General features: G+C 43.7%; 1 protein-coding gene across 1 annotated transcript in view; it reads right to left on the bottom strand.

Annotated features, from left to right (window-relative positions):
• The window catches only part of klhl6 (kelch-like family member 6), a 62,634-nt gene that overhangs the window by 13,435 nt on the left and 28,066 nt on the right, over positions 1–21,133 (bottom strand). The window contains exons 4-5 of the mRNA XM_068041929.1: positions 13,161–13,398; positions 906–1,108 (exon numbers count right to left, since the gene is read on the bottom strand). Of these exons, the coding sequence (XP_067898030.1) occupies positions 906–1,108; positions 13,161–13,398 (441 nt within the window). The remainder of the gene's footprint in view (positions 1–905; positions 1,109–13,160; positions 13,399–21,133) is intronic.

Consider the following 21,133-nt stretch of genomic DNA (forward strand, 5'->3'; position numbering starts at 1 on the left):
CTCCTGCTGTCTTTCGGATGAGATGTTACACCAAGGCCCATCTGCCCTCTCAGCTGTGCATAAAGGAACCCATGGCACTATTTGAAGAAAAGTAGGAGAACCGTCCTTTGTATCCTGGCCAATATTTCTCTCTCCACCCATATCAAAAAAAAGCCAATTATCTGGTCATTTATTTCATTGCTGCTTGTGGGATCTTGTTATGCACAAATTGACAGCCGCACTATAACAGTGACTACACTTCAAAAGTACGGCATTAGCGGTAAAGTGCTGCGGGATGTCCTGAGATCATGAAAGTTCTATACAAATGCAAGTTTTTCTATGTAAAGGTTAACTACAGAATAGTAACAGCACATAGATTGGAACAATTTCTTGATTTTGTCAAGCAACTGGTTAGCTTTATATCTACTTTAAATGTTTTATTTTATTTTAGGTGTTAGCTGTGATTCAGTTGGTTGCATTCTCATCTGAGTCAAAAGGTTGTGGACCAGATCCCACTCCAGAGATTTGTACACAAAATCTAGGTTGACAATCCAGTGCTGTGTTCTCAGAGTTGCCGTCTTTCAAATGAGATGTTAAACTGGGGCCCTGTCTGCTCTCTCAGGTGCACATAAAAGACCTTGCTGTGTACAATTTGCGGTTGTGTTTCCCTGCACTACAAGAGTGACTACATTTAAAAGGTACTTCAGTGGCTGTGAAGCACTTTGGTACGTTCTGAAATCATAAAAGCCACAATCCAAAAGATGTGATACCCAGGCGTGACAGAAGTAGCATTTCAGAAAAACTGTGACACAGGAAATAAAGTGTGAAATGTACAGGAAGTACACACTATACAAAAAAACTCAATATACTATGGACTGGCATTTACATAGATAGTACGATTGTCTGATGTTCAGCTTGAGAGATACCTCTGTCCAGCAGTTGTGAAAGGGATCGTATGCTTCCACGCTGTTGAGGCGCGTAATACCATCAAAACCTCCCACTGCATACACCTTGCCACTCAGAACTGCCATCTTGTGCCGCCACCGTCCAATGTTTAAGTATTCAACCTGAATCCACTTATTTAAGGAGGCGTTGTACTTCCACACCTCGTGCTGCGTTTCCTTACCACCTGGAAAATCCCACAGAACATAGCTATTAATCTTCCAAGCACTGACCTTCCTCCCCCCGCCCCACAACCCCCCCCCCCCCGCCAAGGTGATTTTTCCCTAAAAGGGATTTTTGATAGTTGTAGGTCTTGAACCTGGGACCTTGAGATTGAAAAATACACCCCATTTTTAACAGACATGAACTTACTGGGCTGCCAATCACACCATGAGAAATATCAGGCTCCTTCAACCATCTACCTGCTTGGTGTATACTGCATCATCTGCTTTGCATGGAACAGTTCGGAAGGTTCCCACAGTAGCCTTGTGTGTAAAAAAATAGGCCAGTGTAGCAGCAAACCATACAGGCAAGAAAGGTCACAGGTTTGATCCCCAGACTGTGCTGATTCATACCACTGATACTAAAGGCAATATGAATGGACTCAGCACACTCAGCCACCATGTGGGGAAAATAAATCAGCCAATGTTTCACTGGCCCAGATAGACAATACACCTGTGTGATTATCAGGTGTGGCAGGCTGGGGCTCAGTAAAGATGTTTCCCCACCACCCCCCCCCCCCCCCCACCCAACCCCCCACAATTAAGAAGTTAAGCCGACACAAATAGACTTGACTCAGGCATGAAGAATGGTCACTTGGGTGAGGTACTGGAGATAGTGTCTGTCGAACTAAACCCTGGTGACAAACTAGAAGTTGTGGAGGAGCAGAGCGATTTGGGAGTCCAAGTGCACAAGTAACTCAAAGCTAGTGGACAGGTACAAAAATAAATCAAACAGGTTAATGGAATGTTAGCCTTTATCTCAAGGGGATTGAACTACAAAGGGGGAGGAAGTGATGCTTCAGTTGTACAAACTCATCTGGAGTACAACATTACATTCTGGGCACTTAACAGGAAGGACATACTGGCAGTGCAGATTCAACAGAATGATGTTTGACCCTGAGATGAGCTCTAAGGGGCTTAGAGGGTTAAGTTACGGGAATAGACTTCAGGAGGACATAGACAGACTGGTGAAATGGACAGATACGCAGGAGATGAAATTTAATGCTGGAAACTATAAAGTGATGCATTTTGGGAGGAAGAATGAGCAGGCACAATATAAACTAAATTGTACTATAGTGACGAGGGTGTAGGAACAGCGCGATCTGAGGGTATACACACATAAATCACAGAATCACAAAATTGCTACAGCGCAGGAGGAGGCCATTCAGCCCATTGTGTCTCCAAATGAGCAATTCACTTAGTGCCAATCTCCTGCCTTCTGCCCACAACCCTGCACATTTTTCCTTTTCATATAACTGTCTAATTCCCTTTTGAATGCTTCAATTGAATCTGCCTCCACCACGTTCTCAGGCAGCGCATTCCAGACCTTAACCACTCGCTGTGTGAAAAAGTTTTTCCTCATGTCACTTTTTCTTCTTTTGCCAATTACTTTAAATCTGTGTCCTCTCATTCTCGATCCTTTCACGAGTGGGAACAGTTTCTCCCTCTGTCCAAACACCTCATGATCTTGAATACCTCTATTAATTCACCTCTCAGCCTTCTCTTCTCCAAGGAAAACAGTCCTAACTTCTCCAATCTATCTTCATAACTGAAGTTCCTCATCTCTGGAAGCATTCTCATGAAGCTTTTCTGCACTCTCTCCAGTGGTTTCATATCTTTCCTAAAGTGTGGCACCCAGAACTGGACTCAATACTCTTAGCTGAGGCCGAACTCGTGTCTTATACAAGTTCAACAAAACCTCCTTGCTCTTGTACTCTGTCCCTATTAATAAAGCCCAGGATATTCAGTGTATTCACACCTAATCTGTACTAATGCATTGTCTTTCAACACACCATTAACATATTGTTTGCCTTTGCTCCGTGACCTTTTGGTCAGCTATGTGGCCTGGTCCAATCTGCACCTTCTCCTTTGTTATCTCTTGCCCCACCCCCACCTCACTTGCTCATAATCTGTGACTTTTCTAATATTTGTCAGTTCCGAAGAAGGGTCACTGACCCGAAACATTAACTCTGCTTCTCTTTCCACAGATGCTGCCAGACCTGCTGAGTGATTCCAGCATTTCTTGTTTTTGTTCCAGGATACTGTATGTTTTATTCACTGCTCTCTCAACCTGTCCTGCCACCTTCAATGACTTATGCACATATACACTCAGGTCCCTCTGCTCCTGCATCCCCTTTAGAATTGTATCCTTTATTTAATATTGTCTCTCCATATTCTTCCTACCAAAATGAATCATTTCACTTTCTCTGCATTGAACTTCATTTGCTCATTCCACCAACTTGTCTATGTCCTTTTGAAGTTCTACACTATCCTCCTCACAGTTCACAATAATTCCAAGTTCCGTATCATTCGCAAATTTTGAAATTGTGCCTTGTACATCAAGGTTTAGGTTATTAATATATATCAGGAAGAGCAAGGGTCCCAACACTGACCCCTGGGGAACTCCACTACAAAGTTTCCTCCAGCCCAAAAACATCCATAATTACTATTCTCTGTTTCCTGTCACTCAGCCAATTTTGTATCCATGTTGCTACTGCCCCTTTCATTCCATGAGCTATAATTTTACTCACAAGTCTGTTGTGCGGCATTGTATCAAATGCCTTCCACATCAACAGCATTGCCCTCATCAACCCTCTCTGTTACCTCCTCAAAAAACTCCAGTAAGTTAGTTAAACATGATTTTCCCTCAACAAATCTGTGCTGGCTTTCCTTAATTAATCTGCATTTGTCTATGTGCCAATTAATTTTGTCTCGAATTATTGTTTCTAGAAGTTTCCCAATCAGTGAAGTTAAACTGGCTGGCTTGTAGTTGCTGGGCTTATCTTTACATCCTTTTTTGAACAAGGATGTAACATTTGCAATTCTCCAATTCTCTGGCAGCAGCCCTGAGTCTAAGGAAGACTGGAAAATTATGGCCAGTGCCTCCGCAATTTCCACGCTCACTTCCCCTCAGTATCCTTGATGCATCTCATCCGGTCCTGGTGCTTTATCAACTTTAAGTATAGACAACGTATCTAATACCTCTTCCTCATCAATTTTAAATCCTTCTGGTGTATTAATTACCTCCTCTTTCACCATTGTCTAGGTAGCATCTTCTTCCTTGGTAAAGACAGTTGTATTCATTTAGCACCTCAGCTATTCCCCCTGCCTCCAAGTGTAAATCCCCTTTTTTGTCCCTAATCAGCACTACTTCTCCTTTTACCACCCTTTTCCTATCTATATTCCTATAGAAGACCTTTTATGTCAGCTGCCAGTCTCTATTCAGACTCTCTCTTTGCTTCTCTTATTTGCTTTCCCACTTCCCCTCTGAACCTTCTATATTCAGCCTGGTTTTCCATTATATTATCCACCTGACATTTGTCATAAGCACACTTTTTCTTCTTCATCTTAACCTCTGTCTCATTTGTCCTCCAGGGAGCTCTGGGTTTGTATAAAAGCAAAATACTGCGGATGCTGGAAATCTGAAATAAAAACAAGAAATGCTGGAATCACTCAGCAGGTCTGGCAGCATCTGTGGAAAGAGAAGCAGAGTTAACGTTTCGGGTCAGTGACCCTTCATCCAATGAATTACCCGAAACATTAACTCTGCTTCTCTTTCCACAGATGCTGCCAGACCTGCTGAGTGATTCCAGCATTTCTTGTTTTTATTTCTGGGTTTGTATACCCTACCTTTCCCCTTCGAGGGAATATACTTTGACTGTGCCTGAACTATCTCTTCTTTGAAGGTAGCCCAATGTTCAGCTCCTGTTTTTCCTGCCAACCTTTGATTCCAATTTATTCGACCCAGATCCATACTTACCCCATTGAAGTTGGCTTTCCGCCAGTTCATTATTCCTACTGTAAATTGTTCTTTGTCCTTTTCCAGAGCCAACCTAAACCATACAATATAATGATCACTGTCCCCTAAATGCTCTCCAACTGATGTTTGATCCATTTGGCCCATCTCATTGCCAATAACCAGGTCCAGCAGTGCCTCCCCTCTCATTGGACTGGAAATATACTGCTGTAGAAAATTTTCCTGAACACACTCTTGGAACTCTTGCCCCTCTCTACCCTTTACACTGCTACTATCCCAGTCTATATTTGAATAATTAAAGTCCCCTATTATAATTCCTGCACCTCTCTGTAATTTCCTTGCAAATTTGTTTCTCTACATCCTTTGCATTAGTTGCTGGCCCATAGACGACACCGAGCAATGTTTTTGTTCCTTGGCTCTAGCCAAATAGATTCGGTCTTCGACCCCTCTGGAACATCCTTTTTCTCCAGCACTGCAATGTTCTTCTTAATTGATACCACCATCCCTCCCCCTTTTATCCCTTTCCTACCTTTCCTGAATACCTTGTATACAGGAATATTTAATACACAGTCCTGCCCTTCTTTGAGCCAGGTCTCTGTTATAGCAACAACATCATATTTCCACATGTCAATCTGCACCTGTACCTCACCAGTCTTATTAACCACACTCCGTGCATTCACATACGTGCACATTAAACCTGATTCAGATGTTATTACTCCCTCCCTTACTCAGACCCATCTACAACTTACTATTCCCGACTCTAGTGCTATCTATCCCTCCCAGTATTCTGTGCACATTGGTATTGCTCCCTGATATTTCCTCCTGGCTCCTACACCCCTGCCAAGTTAGTTTAAATCCTCCTAACAAATTGCCCACATGGAATTCAGTCCCAGCTCTATTTAGGTGCTATCCATCTGGCCTGTACAGGTCCCATCTCCCCCAGAGTCAGTCCCAATGTCCCAAGAATCTAAAGCCCTCTCATCTGCACCATCTTTCCAGTCATGCATTCATCTGCTTTATCCTCTTATTTCTGTACTCACTTGCACATGTTACTGGGAGTAATCCGGAGAGTACTACTTTTGAGGCCCTGATTGCTAATGTCCTACCTAGCTCCATAAATTCTGACTGCAGAACCACATCCCTCTTTCTGCCTATGTCGTTCGTACCAATGTGTACCAAGACAGCTGGGTGTTCACTCTCCCCCCTCAGGGTGCTCTGCAGCCATTCAGTGACATCCTTGACCCTGGCACCAGGGAGGCAACACACCATCCTGGATTCATGTCTGCGGCCACAGAAACACCTGTCAATTCCCCTATCGCATCACCTATCACTATTGCTCTTCCAGTCTTCCTTGTACCCCCCTGTATAGCTGAGTCACCCGTGGTGCCATGAACGTGGTTCTGGCTGCACTCTTCAGTTGAACCATTGCTCTATTAGTATTCAGAACTGAATACTGGTTGAAGAGTGGGATGCACTCAGGGGACCCCTGCACCATCTGCCTGTTTCTACTTGACTTTCTTATTGTCACCCATTCCCTCTCTCCCTCTGTACACTTAAGCTGTGGGGTGACTATGCTATCCACGAATCTCTCAACCTCGCGGATGCACCACAGGGATGCCAGCTGCTGCTCAGGTTTGGAAACCCAGAGCTCGAGCTGCTACAACTGATGATAATTCCTGCTCAAGTTGTTATCCAGGACATGGGAAGTGTCCAGGAGTTTCCACATAGCACAGGATGTACATTCTGGAGCCGCCCTGCCATTCCTCTATCTGTTGCTTAATAACCTTGCTATTCGTAAACCTTTCGAATGCTAACAAACCTTACTAATACTCATAAGCCCTACTAGTACTTAATATACCTTACTAGTAGTAATAAACCTTACTTTAAAAAAAATAAGACTGATGAGTTTATTCTCTAGTTTATATAAGATAAGTAGGAAATACTCACCAGCCAATCACCTAACTGCTTCCCTACGATATCACACCTCAATTTGTCTTTCCGAGCATGGGCTCTAAACCTACAGACTGTCCACAATGACGGCTAGCTCTGCTTTGCTCTCGCTATTTCCTATACCTCTCCAAGTGAACTCTCACTCTCTCAGCCCTGTTTTAAGCCTGCTCCACTCTTGCTGTTTCCTGCCATTTTCTGAGTGAACTCTTGCTCTCTCAGCGCTGTTTTTAAGCCCCACACCGCTCTCAGTTTCCCGCTGCTCTCTGAGTGAACTCTTGTTCTCTCCCCACTCCACTCTCGCTGTTTCCCGCTGCTCTCCGAGTGAACTCTTGTTCTCTCCCCACTCCACTCTCACTGTTTCCTGCTGCTTTCCGAGTGAACTTGCGTTTTCTCGGTGCTGTTTTTAAGCCTGGCTCCACTCTTGCTGTTTCTTGCTGCTCTCCGAGTGATTTCTTGTTCTCTCCCCGCTCCATTCTCACTGTTTCCTGCAGCTCTCCGAGTGAACTCTCACTCTCTCAGCATTGTTTTTAAGCCCGGCTCTGCTCTCCCTGTCTCCTGTCGCTCTCTGAGTGAACTCTCGCTGTCTTCATGCTGTTTTGAAGCCCGGCTCCTCTCCCTCTCACCACTCTCCGGGTGAACTCTTGTTCTCTCCACACTGTTGTAAGCCCAGCTCTGCCCTTGCTGTTCCCTACCACTCTCCAAGTGAACTCTCGCTCTCTCCACGCTGTTTTAAGCCCGGCTCCATTCTCATTGTTCCCCGCCGCTCTCCGAGTAAATCTTTGAAGGTGGTGGGACAAGTTGAGAAGCCTGTTAAAAAATACTGGATCCTTGGCTTTATAAACAGAGGCAAAGATCACAAAAGCAAGGTAATTAAGCTAAACCTTTTAAAAATATTGGTTATGCTCCAGCTGGAGTATTATGTCCAATTCTGGGTCCACACTTTAGGAAGGATGTCAAGCGCACAAAAGACATTTACCAGATGGTAGCAGGGTGAGAGGAAAGACTAGAGAAACGGGTTGTTCCCCTTAGATCAGAGAAGGTTAAGGGGAAATTTAAAAGAGCTGTTCAAAATCATGAAGGGTTTTGATAGAGTAAATAAGGAGAAACTGTTCCAATGACAGAAGGGACAGTAACCTGTGGACACAGATTTGAGGCAATTGGCAAATGAACCGGAGGCAGCATGAGGTGAATTTTCTTTATACAGCACTCCCTCAGTACTGACGGGAGTGTCAGCCTAGATTGATGTGCCAAGTCTCTGGTATGGGACTTGAATATACAACCTTCTGACTGAGAGGCAAGACTGCTACCATGGCTGACAAAAGGTAATTGAATAAATACTTGAAGGAGAAAACTTTGCAGGGTTATGTGAAAAGGGATGGGGGAACTAGATAGCTCTTTCAAAGAGTCAGCACAGGCACATTAGGCTGAATGGCCTCCGTCTGTGTTGCATCATCCCAAGATTCTATGGCAGGTTCCATCAACTTGTATTCCTTCAGTGTAGAATTTCACGAGGTGATCTAATTGAGTTATGTAAAGTGATAAAAGGATTCAATAACGTAGATACAGAGTAGCTGCAGGCCCGATTGTAACCCATTCAGAACCTACCCATTTGCACAGAATTAAAATCGGGTCAAATTTCTTCCGGTGTGGGGATCCAGAACAAGAGGACATAATCTTAAAATTAGAGTTAGGCCATTCAGGAGCAAAATCAGGAAGCCCTTCTTTGCACAAAGGAAAGTGGAAATATGGAACTCTCACTCCAAAAGATTGTGAATGCTGGAAGAACTGAAACTTTCAAGACTGAAAACAATAGGTTTTTATTAGGCAAGAGTATCAAGGGTATCAAAGGAGAGTAAATAATGTTGAGGAACAGGTCAGCTAAGATCAGATTGGCAACTATCTGGGACTGACCCAGACTGTTTGCAATCTTCGTGTCATATTTGACCTTCTCAAGGGCAATTAGGGATGGGCAATAAATGCTGTCCTAGCCAGAGATGCCGACATTCCGTGAACGAATAAAGAAAAAGGAGAAAAGACCACCCATTTCCACCTCCGCAACATCACCCGATTCTGCTCCTGCCCAGCCCATCTGCTGCTGAAACCCTCATCCATGCCTTTGTTAGCTTTAGACTTGACTATTCTAAGGGACTCCAGGTCGCCCTCCCACCTTCCACCCTGCATAAAATTGAGGTCATCTAAACTTTACTACCTGAGCCCTAAGTTGCACCAAATCTTGTTTACCCACCAGCCCTGTGCTCACTGACCTACACTGGCTCCCATTCACCATCACCCCTGTGCTCACTGACCTACACTGGCTCCCATTCACCATCACCCCTGTGCTCACTGACCTACACTGGCTCTCATTCATCATCACCCCTGTGCTCACTGACCTACACTGGCTCCCATTCACCATCACCTCTGTGCTCACTGACCTACACTGGCTCCCATTCACCATCAGCCCTGTGCTCACTGACCTACACTGGCTCCCATTCACCATCACCTCTGTGCTCACTGACCTACACTGGCTCCCATTCACCATCAGCCCTGTGCTCACTGACCTACACTGGCTCCCATTCACCATCACCTCTGTGCTCACTGACCTACACTGGCTCCCATTCATCATCACCTCTGTGCTCACTGACCTACACTGGCTCCCATTCATCATCACCTCTGTGCTCACTGACCTACACTGGCTCCCATTCACCATCACCCCTGTGCTCACTGACCTACACTGGCTCCCATTCACCATCACCCCTGTGCTCACTGACCTACACTGGCTCCCATTCACCATCACCTCTGTGCTCACTGACCTACACTGGCTCCCATTCACCATCACCCCTGTGCTCACTGACCTACACTGGCTCCCATTCACCATCACCCCTGTGCTCACTGACCTACACTGGCTCCCATTCACCATCACCCCTGTGCTCACTGACCTATTTGTTTCCAGTTAAGCAATGCATCAGTTTTGAAATTCTCATCCTTGTGTTCAAATCCGTCCTTGGCCTGTCCCCTCCATTTCTCTGTAATCTCCTCCAGTCCTACAACCCTCCAAGATGTCTGCATTCCTCCAATTTTAACCTTTTGTGCATCACCAGTGAAGGGCTTTGGGATGTTCTACCTCATGAAAGGCGCTATGTAAATACAAGCTGTTGTTGAATGGCAGAGCAGGATTAAGGGACTGAATGGCCTAATCCTGTTTTTGTGTACCCCAGCTAAAATCACTGCCTACAGGTGACAAGGGGAGAAAACCAGGAGGGAAAACAAAAAAAGCTCTGGGTCTAACAACACAATGGAGGAGTGTGTTGCCAGAGTAAATGCAGCTTTGATTCATGAATACAAAAAATAGCACTCTGAGCATCCCCATAATCTCTTGCCATAATTCCTGTTGGTATCTTTATTTCCTCTCAGAATGCTGTCTCCAATGTTTTCCATCAGTGAAGTCAGCCTGGCAATGGGCCAATTTGAACAGAACTACCATTCGATTTATTTTAGGAGCTGAACAATTGTTTACCCAGCTGCCAGAACCAGGAATGGGACATGTGTAGCATTTTTGTTCTGAATTTTTTTGTTCATTGGGAGGAGGGTTACCGGTGCTTACTGAGCTCCCTCAAATACACCAGGTTGGGTACAACACAGGTAAGATACAGAGTAAAGCTCCTTCTACACTGTCCCATCAAATACTCCCAGGGCAGGTGCAACACAGGTAAGATACAGAGTAAAGCAGTTTCAGGGTGAGAAACTTGGGTCTCAAACCAGCGTCTTCAACTTAAACAAGGGCAATTACAGAGGTATGAAGAAAGAATAGTCTATTTTCCCAGCCCACTTTAGACTACAGGGAAAGTCAGTAGATGAGCAGTGGCAGACTTTTAAGCAGATATTTCATAACACTCAGCAAACATTTATTCCAGTCAGAAGGAAGGACTCGAAGAGAACAATGAACCACCCATGGATAACAAAGGAAGTTAAGGAGAGTATCAAATCAAAAACAAAGGTGTACAATGCAGCGAAAACGAGTGGTAGGCCAGAGGATTGGGAATTTTTTAGAAACCAGCAGCTGATGACTAAAAAACTAATAAAGAGGGAGAAAATTGATTATGAGAGTAAATTGGCAAGAAATATAAAAACACACAGTAAGAGCTTCTATGGGTATATTAAAAGGAAGAGAGTAGCTAAAGTAAGTGTGGGACCCTTAGAGGATGAGACTAGGGAATTAATAACAGGGAACAGGGAAATTGCAGATAATTTAAACCAATATTTTGCATCAGTCTTCATGGTGGAGGACACTATAAACATCCCAACAATAATAGATGAACAGGGTATAAATGGGAGGGAGGAACTTGTAACAATCTCTATCATGAGGGAAAAAGTGCTGGACAAACTGATGGGACTAAAGGCAGACAAGTCGCCAGGACCTGATGGCCTGCATCCAAGGGTTTTAAAAGAAGTGGCTGCAGATATAGTAGAGGCATTGGTTATAATATACCAAAACTCATTAGAATCCGGTAGGGTACCAGCAGATTGGAAAACCATTAATGTAACAACCCTATTCAAGAAAGGAGGGAGACAGAAAGCAGGAAACTATAGACCAGTTAGCTTAATATCAGTCATTGGGAAAATGCTAGAATCCATTATTAAGGAAGAAATGGCAGGACATTTAGAAAAACATAATGTAATCAAACAGAGTCAACATGGTTTTATGAAAGGGAAATCATGTTTGACAAATTTGTTAGAGTTCTTTGAGGATATAACAAGCAGAGTGGATATAACAAGCAGAGTGGATAAAGGGGAACCAGTGGATGTTGTGTATTTGGATTTTCATAAGACGTTTGATAAGGTGCCACAAAAAAGGTTATTGCACAAACTAGGAGCTCAGGGTATTGGGGGTAATGTGTTGGCATGGATTGAGGATTGGCTAACACACAGAAGGCAGAGAGTCGGGACCAATGGGTCTTTTTTAGGTTGGAAAGCCGTAACTAGTGGGGTGCCACAACGATTGGTCCTAGGGCCTCAACTATTTACTATCTATATTAATGACTTAGAGGAAGGGACAGAGTGTAGTGTATCCAAATTTGCTGACGATACAAAAATAGGTGGGCAGGCATGTTGTGATGAGGACACAAAGAATCTGCAAAGGGATATAGATAGGTTAAGTGAGTGGGCAAAAATTTGGTAGATGGTGTTCAATGTGGGAAAGTGTGAGATCATCCACTTTGGTCGGAAGAATAAAAAGTGAGATTATTATTTAGATGGAGAAAGACTCCAAAATACTGCAGTACAGAGGGATCTGGGTGTTCTTGTGCATGAAACACAAACGGTTAGCATGCAGGTGCAGCAATTAATTAGGAAGGCAAATGGAATTTTGGCCTTTATTGCTAGGGGGTTAGAGTTTAAAAATAGGGAAGTCATGTTACGACTGTACAGGATGTTGGTGAGGCCACATCTGGAGTACTGCATACAGTTTTGGTCCTCGTATTTAAAGAAGGATATACTAGCATTGGAGGCAGTTCAGAAAAGGTTCACTAGGCTGATTTCTGGGATGAAGGTGTTGTCTTATCAAGAGCGGCTAAACAGGTTAGGCCTTTATTCATTGGAGTTTAGAAGAATGAGAGATGATCTAAAAGAAACAAAAAAGATTTTAAGGGGGCTCGACAGGGTAGATGTTGAGAAGATGTTTCCACTAGTGGGGGAATCTCGAACTAGGGGACATAATTACAGGATAAGGGGACACTCATTTAAAACTGAGATGCGAAGGAATTTCTTCTCTCAGAGGTTGGTGAATCTCTGGAATTCTCTACCTCAGAGAGTTGTGGAGGCTAGGTCACTAAATGTATTTAAGGAGGAGGGAGTTAGATTTTTGAAATCTCGGGGAGTCGAGGGTTAGGCAGAGAAGGCCTGAAAGAGAAGTTGAGGACTGGGACAGATCAGCCATGATCTTATTGAATGGCGGGGCAGGCGTGAGGGGCTGAATGGCCTACTCCTGCTCCTATTTCTTATGTTCTTATGTTCTTATACTCCGTCCCATCAAATACTCCCAGGGCAGGTACAAAACAGGTAAGATACAGAATAAAACTCCCTCTACACTGACCCATCAAACATCCCAGGGCAGGCACAGCGCAGTTGAAATAGAGAGTAAAGCTCCTTCTACACTGTTCCATCACTAATCTGTGCTGAGATTCATTGCTCATTCTGGTTGCCTGAAGTGGAAAGTGACCAGTCCCCAGGCCTCACCTTGGCAAATGCAAAATAAGCAAATAAAAAGAACTGTCGCAGTGGGTAGTGGGACAGATGGCTCTAAACTTGCAACTCACCTGAGATGTACACCTCATTGCGGAATGTGATACACGCAAACTCCACCCATTTCTTGTTCTCACTCTCCATCTCCAGCTCCGTGATGGGCAGCTTGGCCACCTCCAGGCGACTTCGCCGGAGTGGGTCCAAACAAGTCACCTCCGACACAAACTTCTCGTCCTTCGTACAGCCACCAATTATCATGAAGACCTCTGACTGGAACTCCTGCATCCTGGGCTTTGTCCTCTCTGAAATAATCTGTGCCAATGAGAAAAGGGATGAGTGTAAAAGCCAGCAGCATGAAGTTCAGCTTGACTGAGTCCTGTGAGACAGAGTGTATAACTCGGGCAATTTGATAAGTATGGGAATTCGGTGCAGCGATCCAAGAGTGGGAGCTGAAGAATGTGTGACCTGAGAGCTGAAGCCCAGAGGCATTAATTAGGTGAGCAGGTAGGTGATTGTTTGGTGAGTTTAAAGGTTTTTTTTCCCTTTCTAAACTGGGGCAGTAGTTTAATTTTGTATTGGGGAAATTTAAGTATTGTATTAAATTTCTAGCTTAACCTGTTAAACTATTTAATATAACTACACATTATCATACACTGATATTTCTAAACGTGAAACCTAATTAGTTACATAAAACACAATAGAGATGGCAGAGCAGGTGATGTGTTGCAGCTAATGCATGTGGGAGCTGGTGGACACAAGTGTGATGCACAGCAACCACATCTGCAGTAAGTGTCTCAAGCTCGAGGAACTTCGGCTCAGATTTGATGAGCTGGAATCCGAACTTCGGACACTGTGATGCATCAGGGAGGGTGAAAGTTACGTGGACACATTGTTCCAGGAGGCAGTCACACTCCTTAAAATAGGCACTTCAGATTTGGTCCATTCTCAGGGACAGGAGGGTGTGGCTATGAATGAAACAGGTATGGGGATCCAGAAGGTAGCACTAGAGGAGCCTCAGCCCTTGCAGCACTTGTCCAACAGGTTTGAGGTTCTTGCAGCTTGTGTGGTTGAGAGCAGGGACTGCAGGGAGGATGAGCAAACTGACCACAGCACCATGGTACAGGGAACCATTCAAATGGGGGAATAAAAAGGAATGTAATAGTAGTAGTGGGCGGCACAGTGGCGCAGTGGTTAGCACCGCAGCCTCACAACTCCAGCGACCTGGGTTCAGTTCTGGATACTGCCTGTGTGGAGTTTGCAAGTTCTCCCTGTGTCTGCATGGGTTTCCGCCGGGTGCTCCGGTTTCCTCCCACCTCCAAAAGACTTGCAGGTTGATAGGTAAATTGGCCATTGTAAATTGCCCCTAGTGTAGGTAGGTGATAGGAGAATGGTGGGGATGTGGTAGAGAATATGGGATTAATGTAGGATTAGTATAAATGGGTCGTTGTTGGTTGGCACAGACTCGGTGGGACGAAGGGCCTGTTTCAGTGCTGTATCTCTAAATAAAATAGTAGGGGACAGTATAGTTAGGTGGGATAATACTGTTCTCTGAAGCCGAGAGCGTGAATCCCGAAGGCTGTGTTGCCTGCCCAGTGCCAGGGTTAAGGACATCTCCTTGGGACTGAATAGGAACTTGGAGTGAGAGGGGAAGGATCCAGTTATCGTGGCCCATGTAGGTACCACGACATAGGTAGAACTAAGAAAGAAGTTCTGCAGAATGGGTATGAGCAGCTAGGGCCTAAATTAAAAAGCAGAACCACAAAGGTAATAATTTCTGGATTACCACCTGAGCTATGAGCAAATTGGCTTAGGGTAAATAAGGTCAGAGTGTTGAATGCGTGGTTCAAAGATTGGTGTGGGAGAAATGGGTTTCAATTCATGGGGCACTGTCACAGGTACTGGGTAAAGAGTAAGCTGTACCATTGGGACGGCCTTCACCTGAATCTCGCTAAGACCAGTGTCCTGGCGAATCATCTAACTAGTTCTGTAGAGAGGGCTTTAAATGAAATAGTGTGGGGGGAGGGGGGGGGGAGGGTTTAGGTGAGGGGAAATGTAGACAGTTAACGAGTAAGGACATGGCAATAGTGCAGGGCAGAAATAGGGGTAATGATATACAGAGTGTTACAGGAAGGGACAGAATGTACAAACATAAGAGTGCACCAGAAAATAAGGTCAGAGTAGGGGAAAATAGTAAAAAGACATAATTAAAGGCACTTTATCTGAATGCATGCAGCATTCATAACAAGATGGATGAATTGACAGCACAAATATAAATAAATGGGTATGATATGATAGTCATTACAGAAAGGTGGTTGCAAGGTGACCAAGGCTGGGAACTAAATCATCAAGGGTATTTGACATTTCAGAAGGATAGGAAGAAAGGAAAAGGAGGTGGGGTAGCTCTGTTGATAAAGGATGAGATCAGTACAATTGTGAGAAATAATCTTGGCTCGGAAGTTCAAGGTGTAGAATCAGTTTGGGTGGAGATAAGAAATAGCAAAGGAAAGAAATTAATGGTGGGAGTAGTTTATAGGCTCCCTAACAGTAGCTTCACTGTAGGACAGAATAAAAATCAAGAAATAATGGGCACTTGTAAGAAAGGTTCCGCAATAATTGTGGGTGATTTTAATCTTCATATAGATTGGACTAATCAAATTGGCAAAGGTAACCTGGAGGATGAGTTCATAGAGTGTATTAGGGTCAGTTTCTTAGACCAATATATTCTGGAACCAACCTGGGAGCAGGCTTTTTTTAAACCTCATAACATGTAATGAAACAGGATTAATAAATGACCTCATAGTAAAGGATCCTCTAGGCAAGAGTGATCATAACGTGATAGAATTTCACATTCAGTTTGAGGGTGATAAATTTGGTCTGAAACTAGTGTCTTAAACTTAAATAAGGACAATTACAAGGGTATAAAGACAGAGTTGGCTAAAGTGGACTGGGAAAATAAGTTAAAAGATAAGGCATGAGAGAAGCTATGGTAGACATTTAAGAAGATATTTTGTAACTGTCAACAAAGATATATTCCATTGAGAAAGAAAGAGTCTATGAGAAGGATGCACCATCCATGGCTAACTAAGGAAGTTAAGGCATCAAATTAAAAGAACAGATGTACAATGCTGCAAAGATTAGTAGCAAAAAAATAAAGGGTGAGAAATTAGAGTATGAGAATAAACTAGCAAGAAATATAAAAACAGATAGTAAAAGCTTCTACAAATATATAAAATTGCCGACAAAAGAAACATGCTGTCGAAGCTTTTCATCTTACACTCATCAGGACAGACACAAGAATGGCAAATTTCAAAGGGAGCAACAATTTATATTGCATGTGAAAAGGGTGCTGATTGGTTGGCAAGTTGACTCTGATCGGACGAGGCGTTGCCATGGAGAATGCACCAGGGAACTACTGTCCCCCATGCTTTTGTTTAATTCAAAAAAGGCACAAATCTTAGACATGTTCTTTTTGCCTGCGGAGGCCCGGCCCCTGCATATGAATAAATGTAGCTTCTAGCAAGCGTAAATGAGCCATTTTGTGAGCCCAACTGATAATCGTAAATTGGTTGTTTGTAATTTTTAGCACACTCGGGATTGTTCAGCAAGTACTGTCCAATTAGAATTAGAATTAGAACATTACAGCGCAGTACAGGCCCTTCGGCCCTCGATGTTGCGCCGACCTGTGAAACCATCTGACCTACACTATTCCATTTTCATCCATATGTCTATCCAATGACTACTTAAATGCCCTTAAAGTTGGCGAGTCTACTACTGTTGCAGGCAGGGCGTTCCACGCCTCTACTACTCTCTGAGTAAAGAAACTACCTCTAATATCTGTCCTATATCTATCACCCCTCAACTTAAAGCTATGTCCCCTCGTGTTTGCCATCACCATCCGAGGAAAAAGACTCTCACTATCCACCCTATCTAACCCTCTGATTATCTTATATGTCTCTATTAAGTCACCTCTCCTCCTCCTTCTCTCCAACGAAAACAACCTCAAGTCCCTCAGCCTTTCCTCGTAAGACCTTCCCTCCATACCAGGCAACATCCTAGTAAATCTCCTCTGCACCCTTTCCAAGCTTCCACATCCTTCCTATAATGCGGTGACCAGAACTGCACGCAATACTCCAGGTGCGGTCTCACCAGAGTTTTGTACAGCTGCAGCACAACCTCGTGGCTCCGAAACTCGATCCCACTACTAATAAAAGCTAACACACCATATGCCTTCTTAACAGCCATATTGACATGGGTAGCAACTTTCAGGGATTTATGTACCTGGACACCAAGATCTCTCTGTTCATCTACACTACCAAGAATCTTCCCATTAGCCCAGTACTCTGCATTCCTGTTACTCCTTCCAAAGTGAATCACCTCACACTTTTCCACATTAAACTCCATTTGCCATCTCTCAGCCCAGCTCTGCAGCCTGTCTATGTCCCTCTGTACCCTACAACATCCTTCGGCACTATCCACAACTCCACCGACCTTAGTGTCATCCGCAAATTTACTAACCCACCCTTCTACACCCTCTTCCAGGTCATTTATAAAAATGACAAACAGCAGTGGCCCCAAAACAGATCCTTGCGGTACACCACTAGTAACTAAACTCCAGGATGAACATTTGCCATCAACCACCACCCTCTGTCTTCTTTTAGCTAGCCAATTTCTGATCCAAAGCTCTAAATCACCTTCAACCCCATACTTCTGTATTTTCTGCAATAGCCTACCGTGGGGAACCTTATCAAACGCCTTACTGAAATCCATATACACCACATCCACTGCTTTACCCTCATCCACCTGTTTGGTCACCTTCTCGAAAAACTCAATAAGGTTTGTGAGGCACGACCTACCCTTCACAAAACCGTGCTGACTATCGCTAATGAACTTATTCTTTTCAAGATGATTATAAATCCTGTCTCTTATAACCTTTTCCAACATTTTACCCACAACCGAAGTAAGGCTCACAGGTCTATAATTACCAGGGCTGTCTCTACTCCCCTTCTTGAACAAGGGGACAATATTTGCTATCCTTCAGTCTTCCGGCACTATTCCTGTCGACAATGACGACATAAAGATCAAGGACAAAGGCTCTGCAATCCCCTCCCTAGCTTCCCAGAGAATCCTAGGATAAATCCCATCTGGCCCAGGGGACTTATCTATTTTCACACTTTCCAAAATTGCTAACACCTCCTCCTTGTGAACCTCAATCCCATCTGGCCTAGTAGTCTGAATCTCAGTATTCTCCTCGACAACATTTTCTTTCTCTACTGTAAATACTGACGAAAAATATTCATTTAACGCTTCCCCTATCTCCTCTGATTCCACACACAACTTCCCACTACTATCCTTGATTGGCCCTAATCTAACTCTAGTCATTCTTTTATTCCAGATATACCTATAGAAAGCCTTAGGGTTTTCCCTGATCCTATCTGCCAATGACTTCTCGTGTCCTCTCCTTGCTCTTCTTAGCTCTCCCTTTAGGGATTGCGGAATCACATCTAACGTTAGACATTAGATCTATAGAAAGTTTAAGGCACAGAAAGCAGCCACTTGGTCCATCGTGTCTGTGTCAACCGAACAATTATCCACCCATTCTAATCCCACCTTCCAGCAATAGTGTTTATGTAATTACGTATTCTAGTAATTATGTTCTGAGCTTTGCAGATACAGCCTGGTTGAGTATGGTCACGTCACTATATCATGGCAATCTAGACATGCTGCCCTTTTCTGAATCCGTATTCATTGAACTTATGAACTTAGCAACTCGCACAGTTGAGTTTAACATGGTTTTATGAAAGGGAAATCATGTTTGACAAATTCATTAGAGATCTTTGAGGATGTAATTGGCAGGGTGATAAAGGGAACCCAGTAGATGTAGTGTATTTGGATTTCCAAAAGGCATTCAATAGGTGCCACATAAAAGGTTACTACACAAGATCGGAGCTCATGGCGTTGGGAGTAATATATTAGCATGGATAGAGGATTGGCCAACTAACAGGAAACAGAGAATCGGGATAAATGGATCATTTTTGGGTTGGCAAGCTGTTAGTAGTGGAGTGCCACAGGGATCAATGCTGGGGCGTCAACTATTTACAACCTATATTAAAGACTTAGATAAAAGGACTGAGTGTATTGTAGCCAACTTTGCAGACGATACAAAGATAGGTAGGAAAGCAAGTTGTGAGGAGGCCACAAAGAGATATAGATAGGTTAAGTGAGTGGGCAAAAATTTGGCAGATGGAATATAATTTGGGAAAATGTGAGGTTGTCCAATTTGGCAGGAAGAATAGAGAAGCAGAATATTATTTAATGGAGCGAGATTGCAGAATTCTGTGGTACAGAGGGATCTGAGTGTCCTTGCACATGAATCACAATACATTAGCATGCAGGTACAGCAAGTAATTAGGAAGGCAAATAGAATGTTGGCCTAAATTGCAGAGGGATGGAGTATGAAGGAGGGCACTGGTGAAACCGCGCCTAGAGTACCACGTACAGTTTTGGTCTCCTTACTTTAGGAATATACATGCATTGGAAGCAGTTCAGAGAAGGTTCACCAGGCTAATTCCTGTGATGAAGGTGTTGCCTTCTGAGGAAAATTTGAGCAGGTTAGGCCTATACTGATTGGAGTTCAGAAAAATGAGAGATGATCTTATTGAAACATGTAAGATTCTGAGAGGGCTGAACAGGGTAGATGCTGAGAAAATGGTTCCCCTCATGGGGGAATCTAGAAGTAGGGGGCACAGTTTCAAAGTAACAGGTTTCCCTTGTAAGAATTAATCTCTGGAATTCTCTTCCCCATAGAACAGTGGAGGCTGGTTTATTGAATATATTCAAGGCTGAGTTAGACAGATTTGTGATCTACAAGGAAGTCAAAGATTATGTGGGGGCAGGGAGAAATGTGGGGTTAAGGACACAATCAGATCAGCCGTGATCTTATTGAATGGCGGAGAAGGCCCGAGGGGCCAAATATCCTACACCTGCTCCTATTTCTTATGATTTTATGCTCTCATGATCAGAGTTATTCCTTTCTTCATTTGCTCTTGGATTACCCTGAAACAACATCAAAATGAGAAACTTTACTCTATTCTATCATAAGAAGGTTCCAGGTTGAATCCTTAGGCTAATCTCAACCAACCATGCGATCAATTGGTCTCAAGTATTGGCATCAAAACTACCCTCAAGTGTCAACCTTGGCTCCGTGGGTAGCACTCTTGCCTCAGAGTCAGAAGGTAGTGGATTCACATCTCCCTCCAGTACTTAGACTGAAACCTTAGTGCTGTTCTGAAGTAGTGCTGCACTGTCAGAGGTGCTGTCTTTTGGATGAGATGTTAAACTGTGGCCCCTATCTGTCCTCTCAGGTGGAAGTAAAAATCCCCTGGCTCTGTTTCAAAGAACAGCATTGGAGTTATCCCCTGTGTCCTAGCCAATGATTGACCCTCAAACAACTTCACTAAAAAACAGATCATCTGATCGTTATCACATTGCAGTTTGTGGGAGTTTGCTGTCTACAAAATTAGCTGCCAGGTTTCCTATATTACAACAGTGACTACACTTCAAAAAAAGTACTTCATTGGGGTGCCCTGAGGTTGTGAAAGGCAAGTCTTTGTTCTTTCTCAGCATCCCTGTCAAGGGAAATAACTGAGCTGGCTGTGATGCCATCTTGTTGAATAGTCCACTCAATGTTCATTCTTTGATTTGGATGAGAACGATTGCCACCTACAGAACTGGACCTCAGTGAGCGTCAGCACCTGTGAGAAAGCCCAGTTAGAAAATTGTGAGGGAGAAAACATAAATTCTATTGATGGTTGTGTTCAGGCATTTTTAATATTTCATTTGAAAGGACCGTGCCAGAAGAAATTAAATGTTGCATTGGAGTGCATGAATCTCTGTGATCTCTTCCTGCTGAACACTTGACTACACCCTCCCTTGCAGAGGGAAATTTTCAGGTGTATCTGCTCCATCATTAAGACAGCCTACTTCCATCTCCCTAACATTACCCTTCTCTACCCTGCCTCAGCTGATCTGCTGCTGAAATCCTCACCCA

This window comes from Heterodontus francisci, chromosome 11 (genome assembly GCF_036365525.1).
Source record: "Heterodontus francisci isolate sHetFra1 chromosome 11, sHetFra1.hap1, whole genome shotgun sequence".
Lineage (NCBI taxonomy): Eukaryota > Metazoa > Chordata > Chondrichthyes > Heterodontiformes > Heterodontidae > Heterodontus > Heterodontus francisci.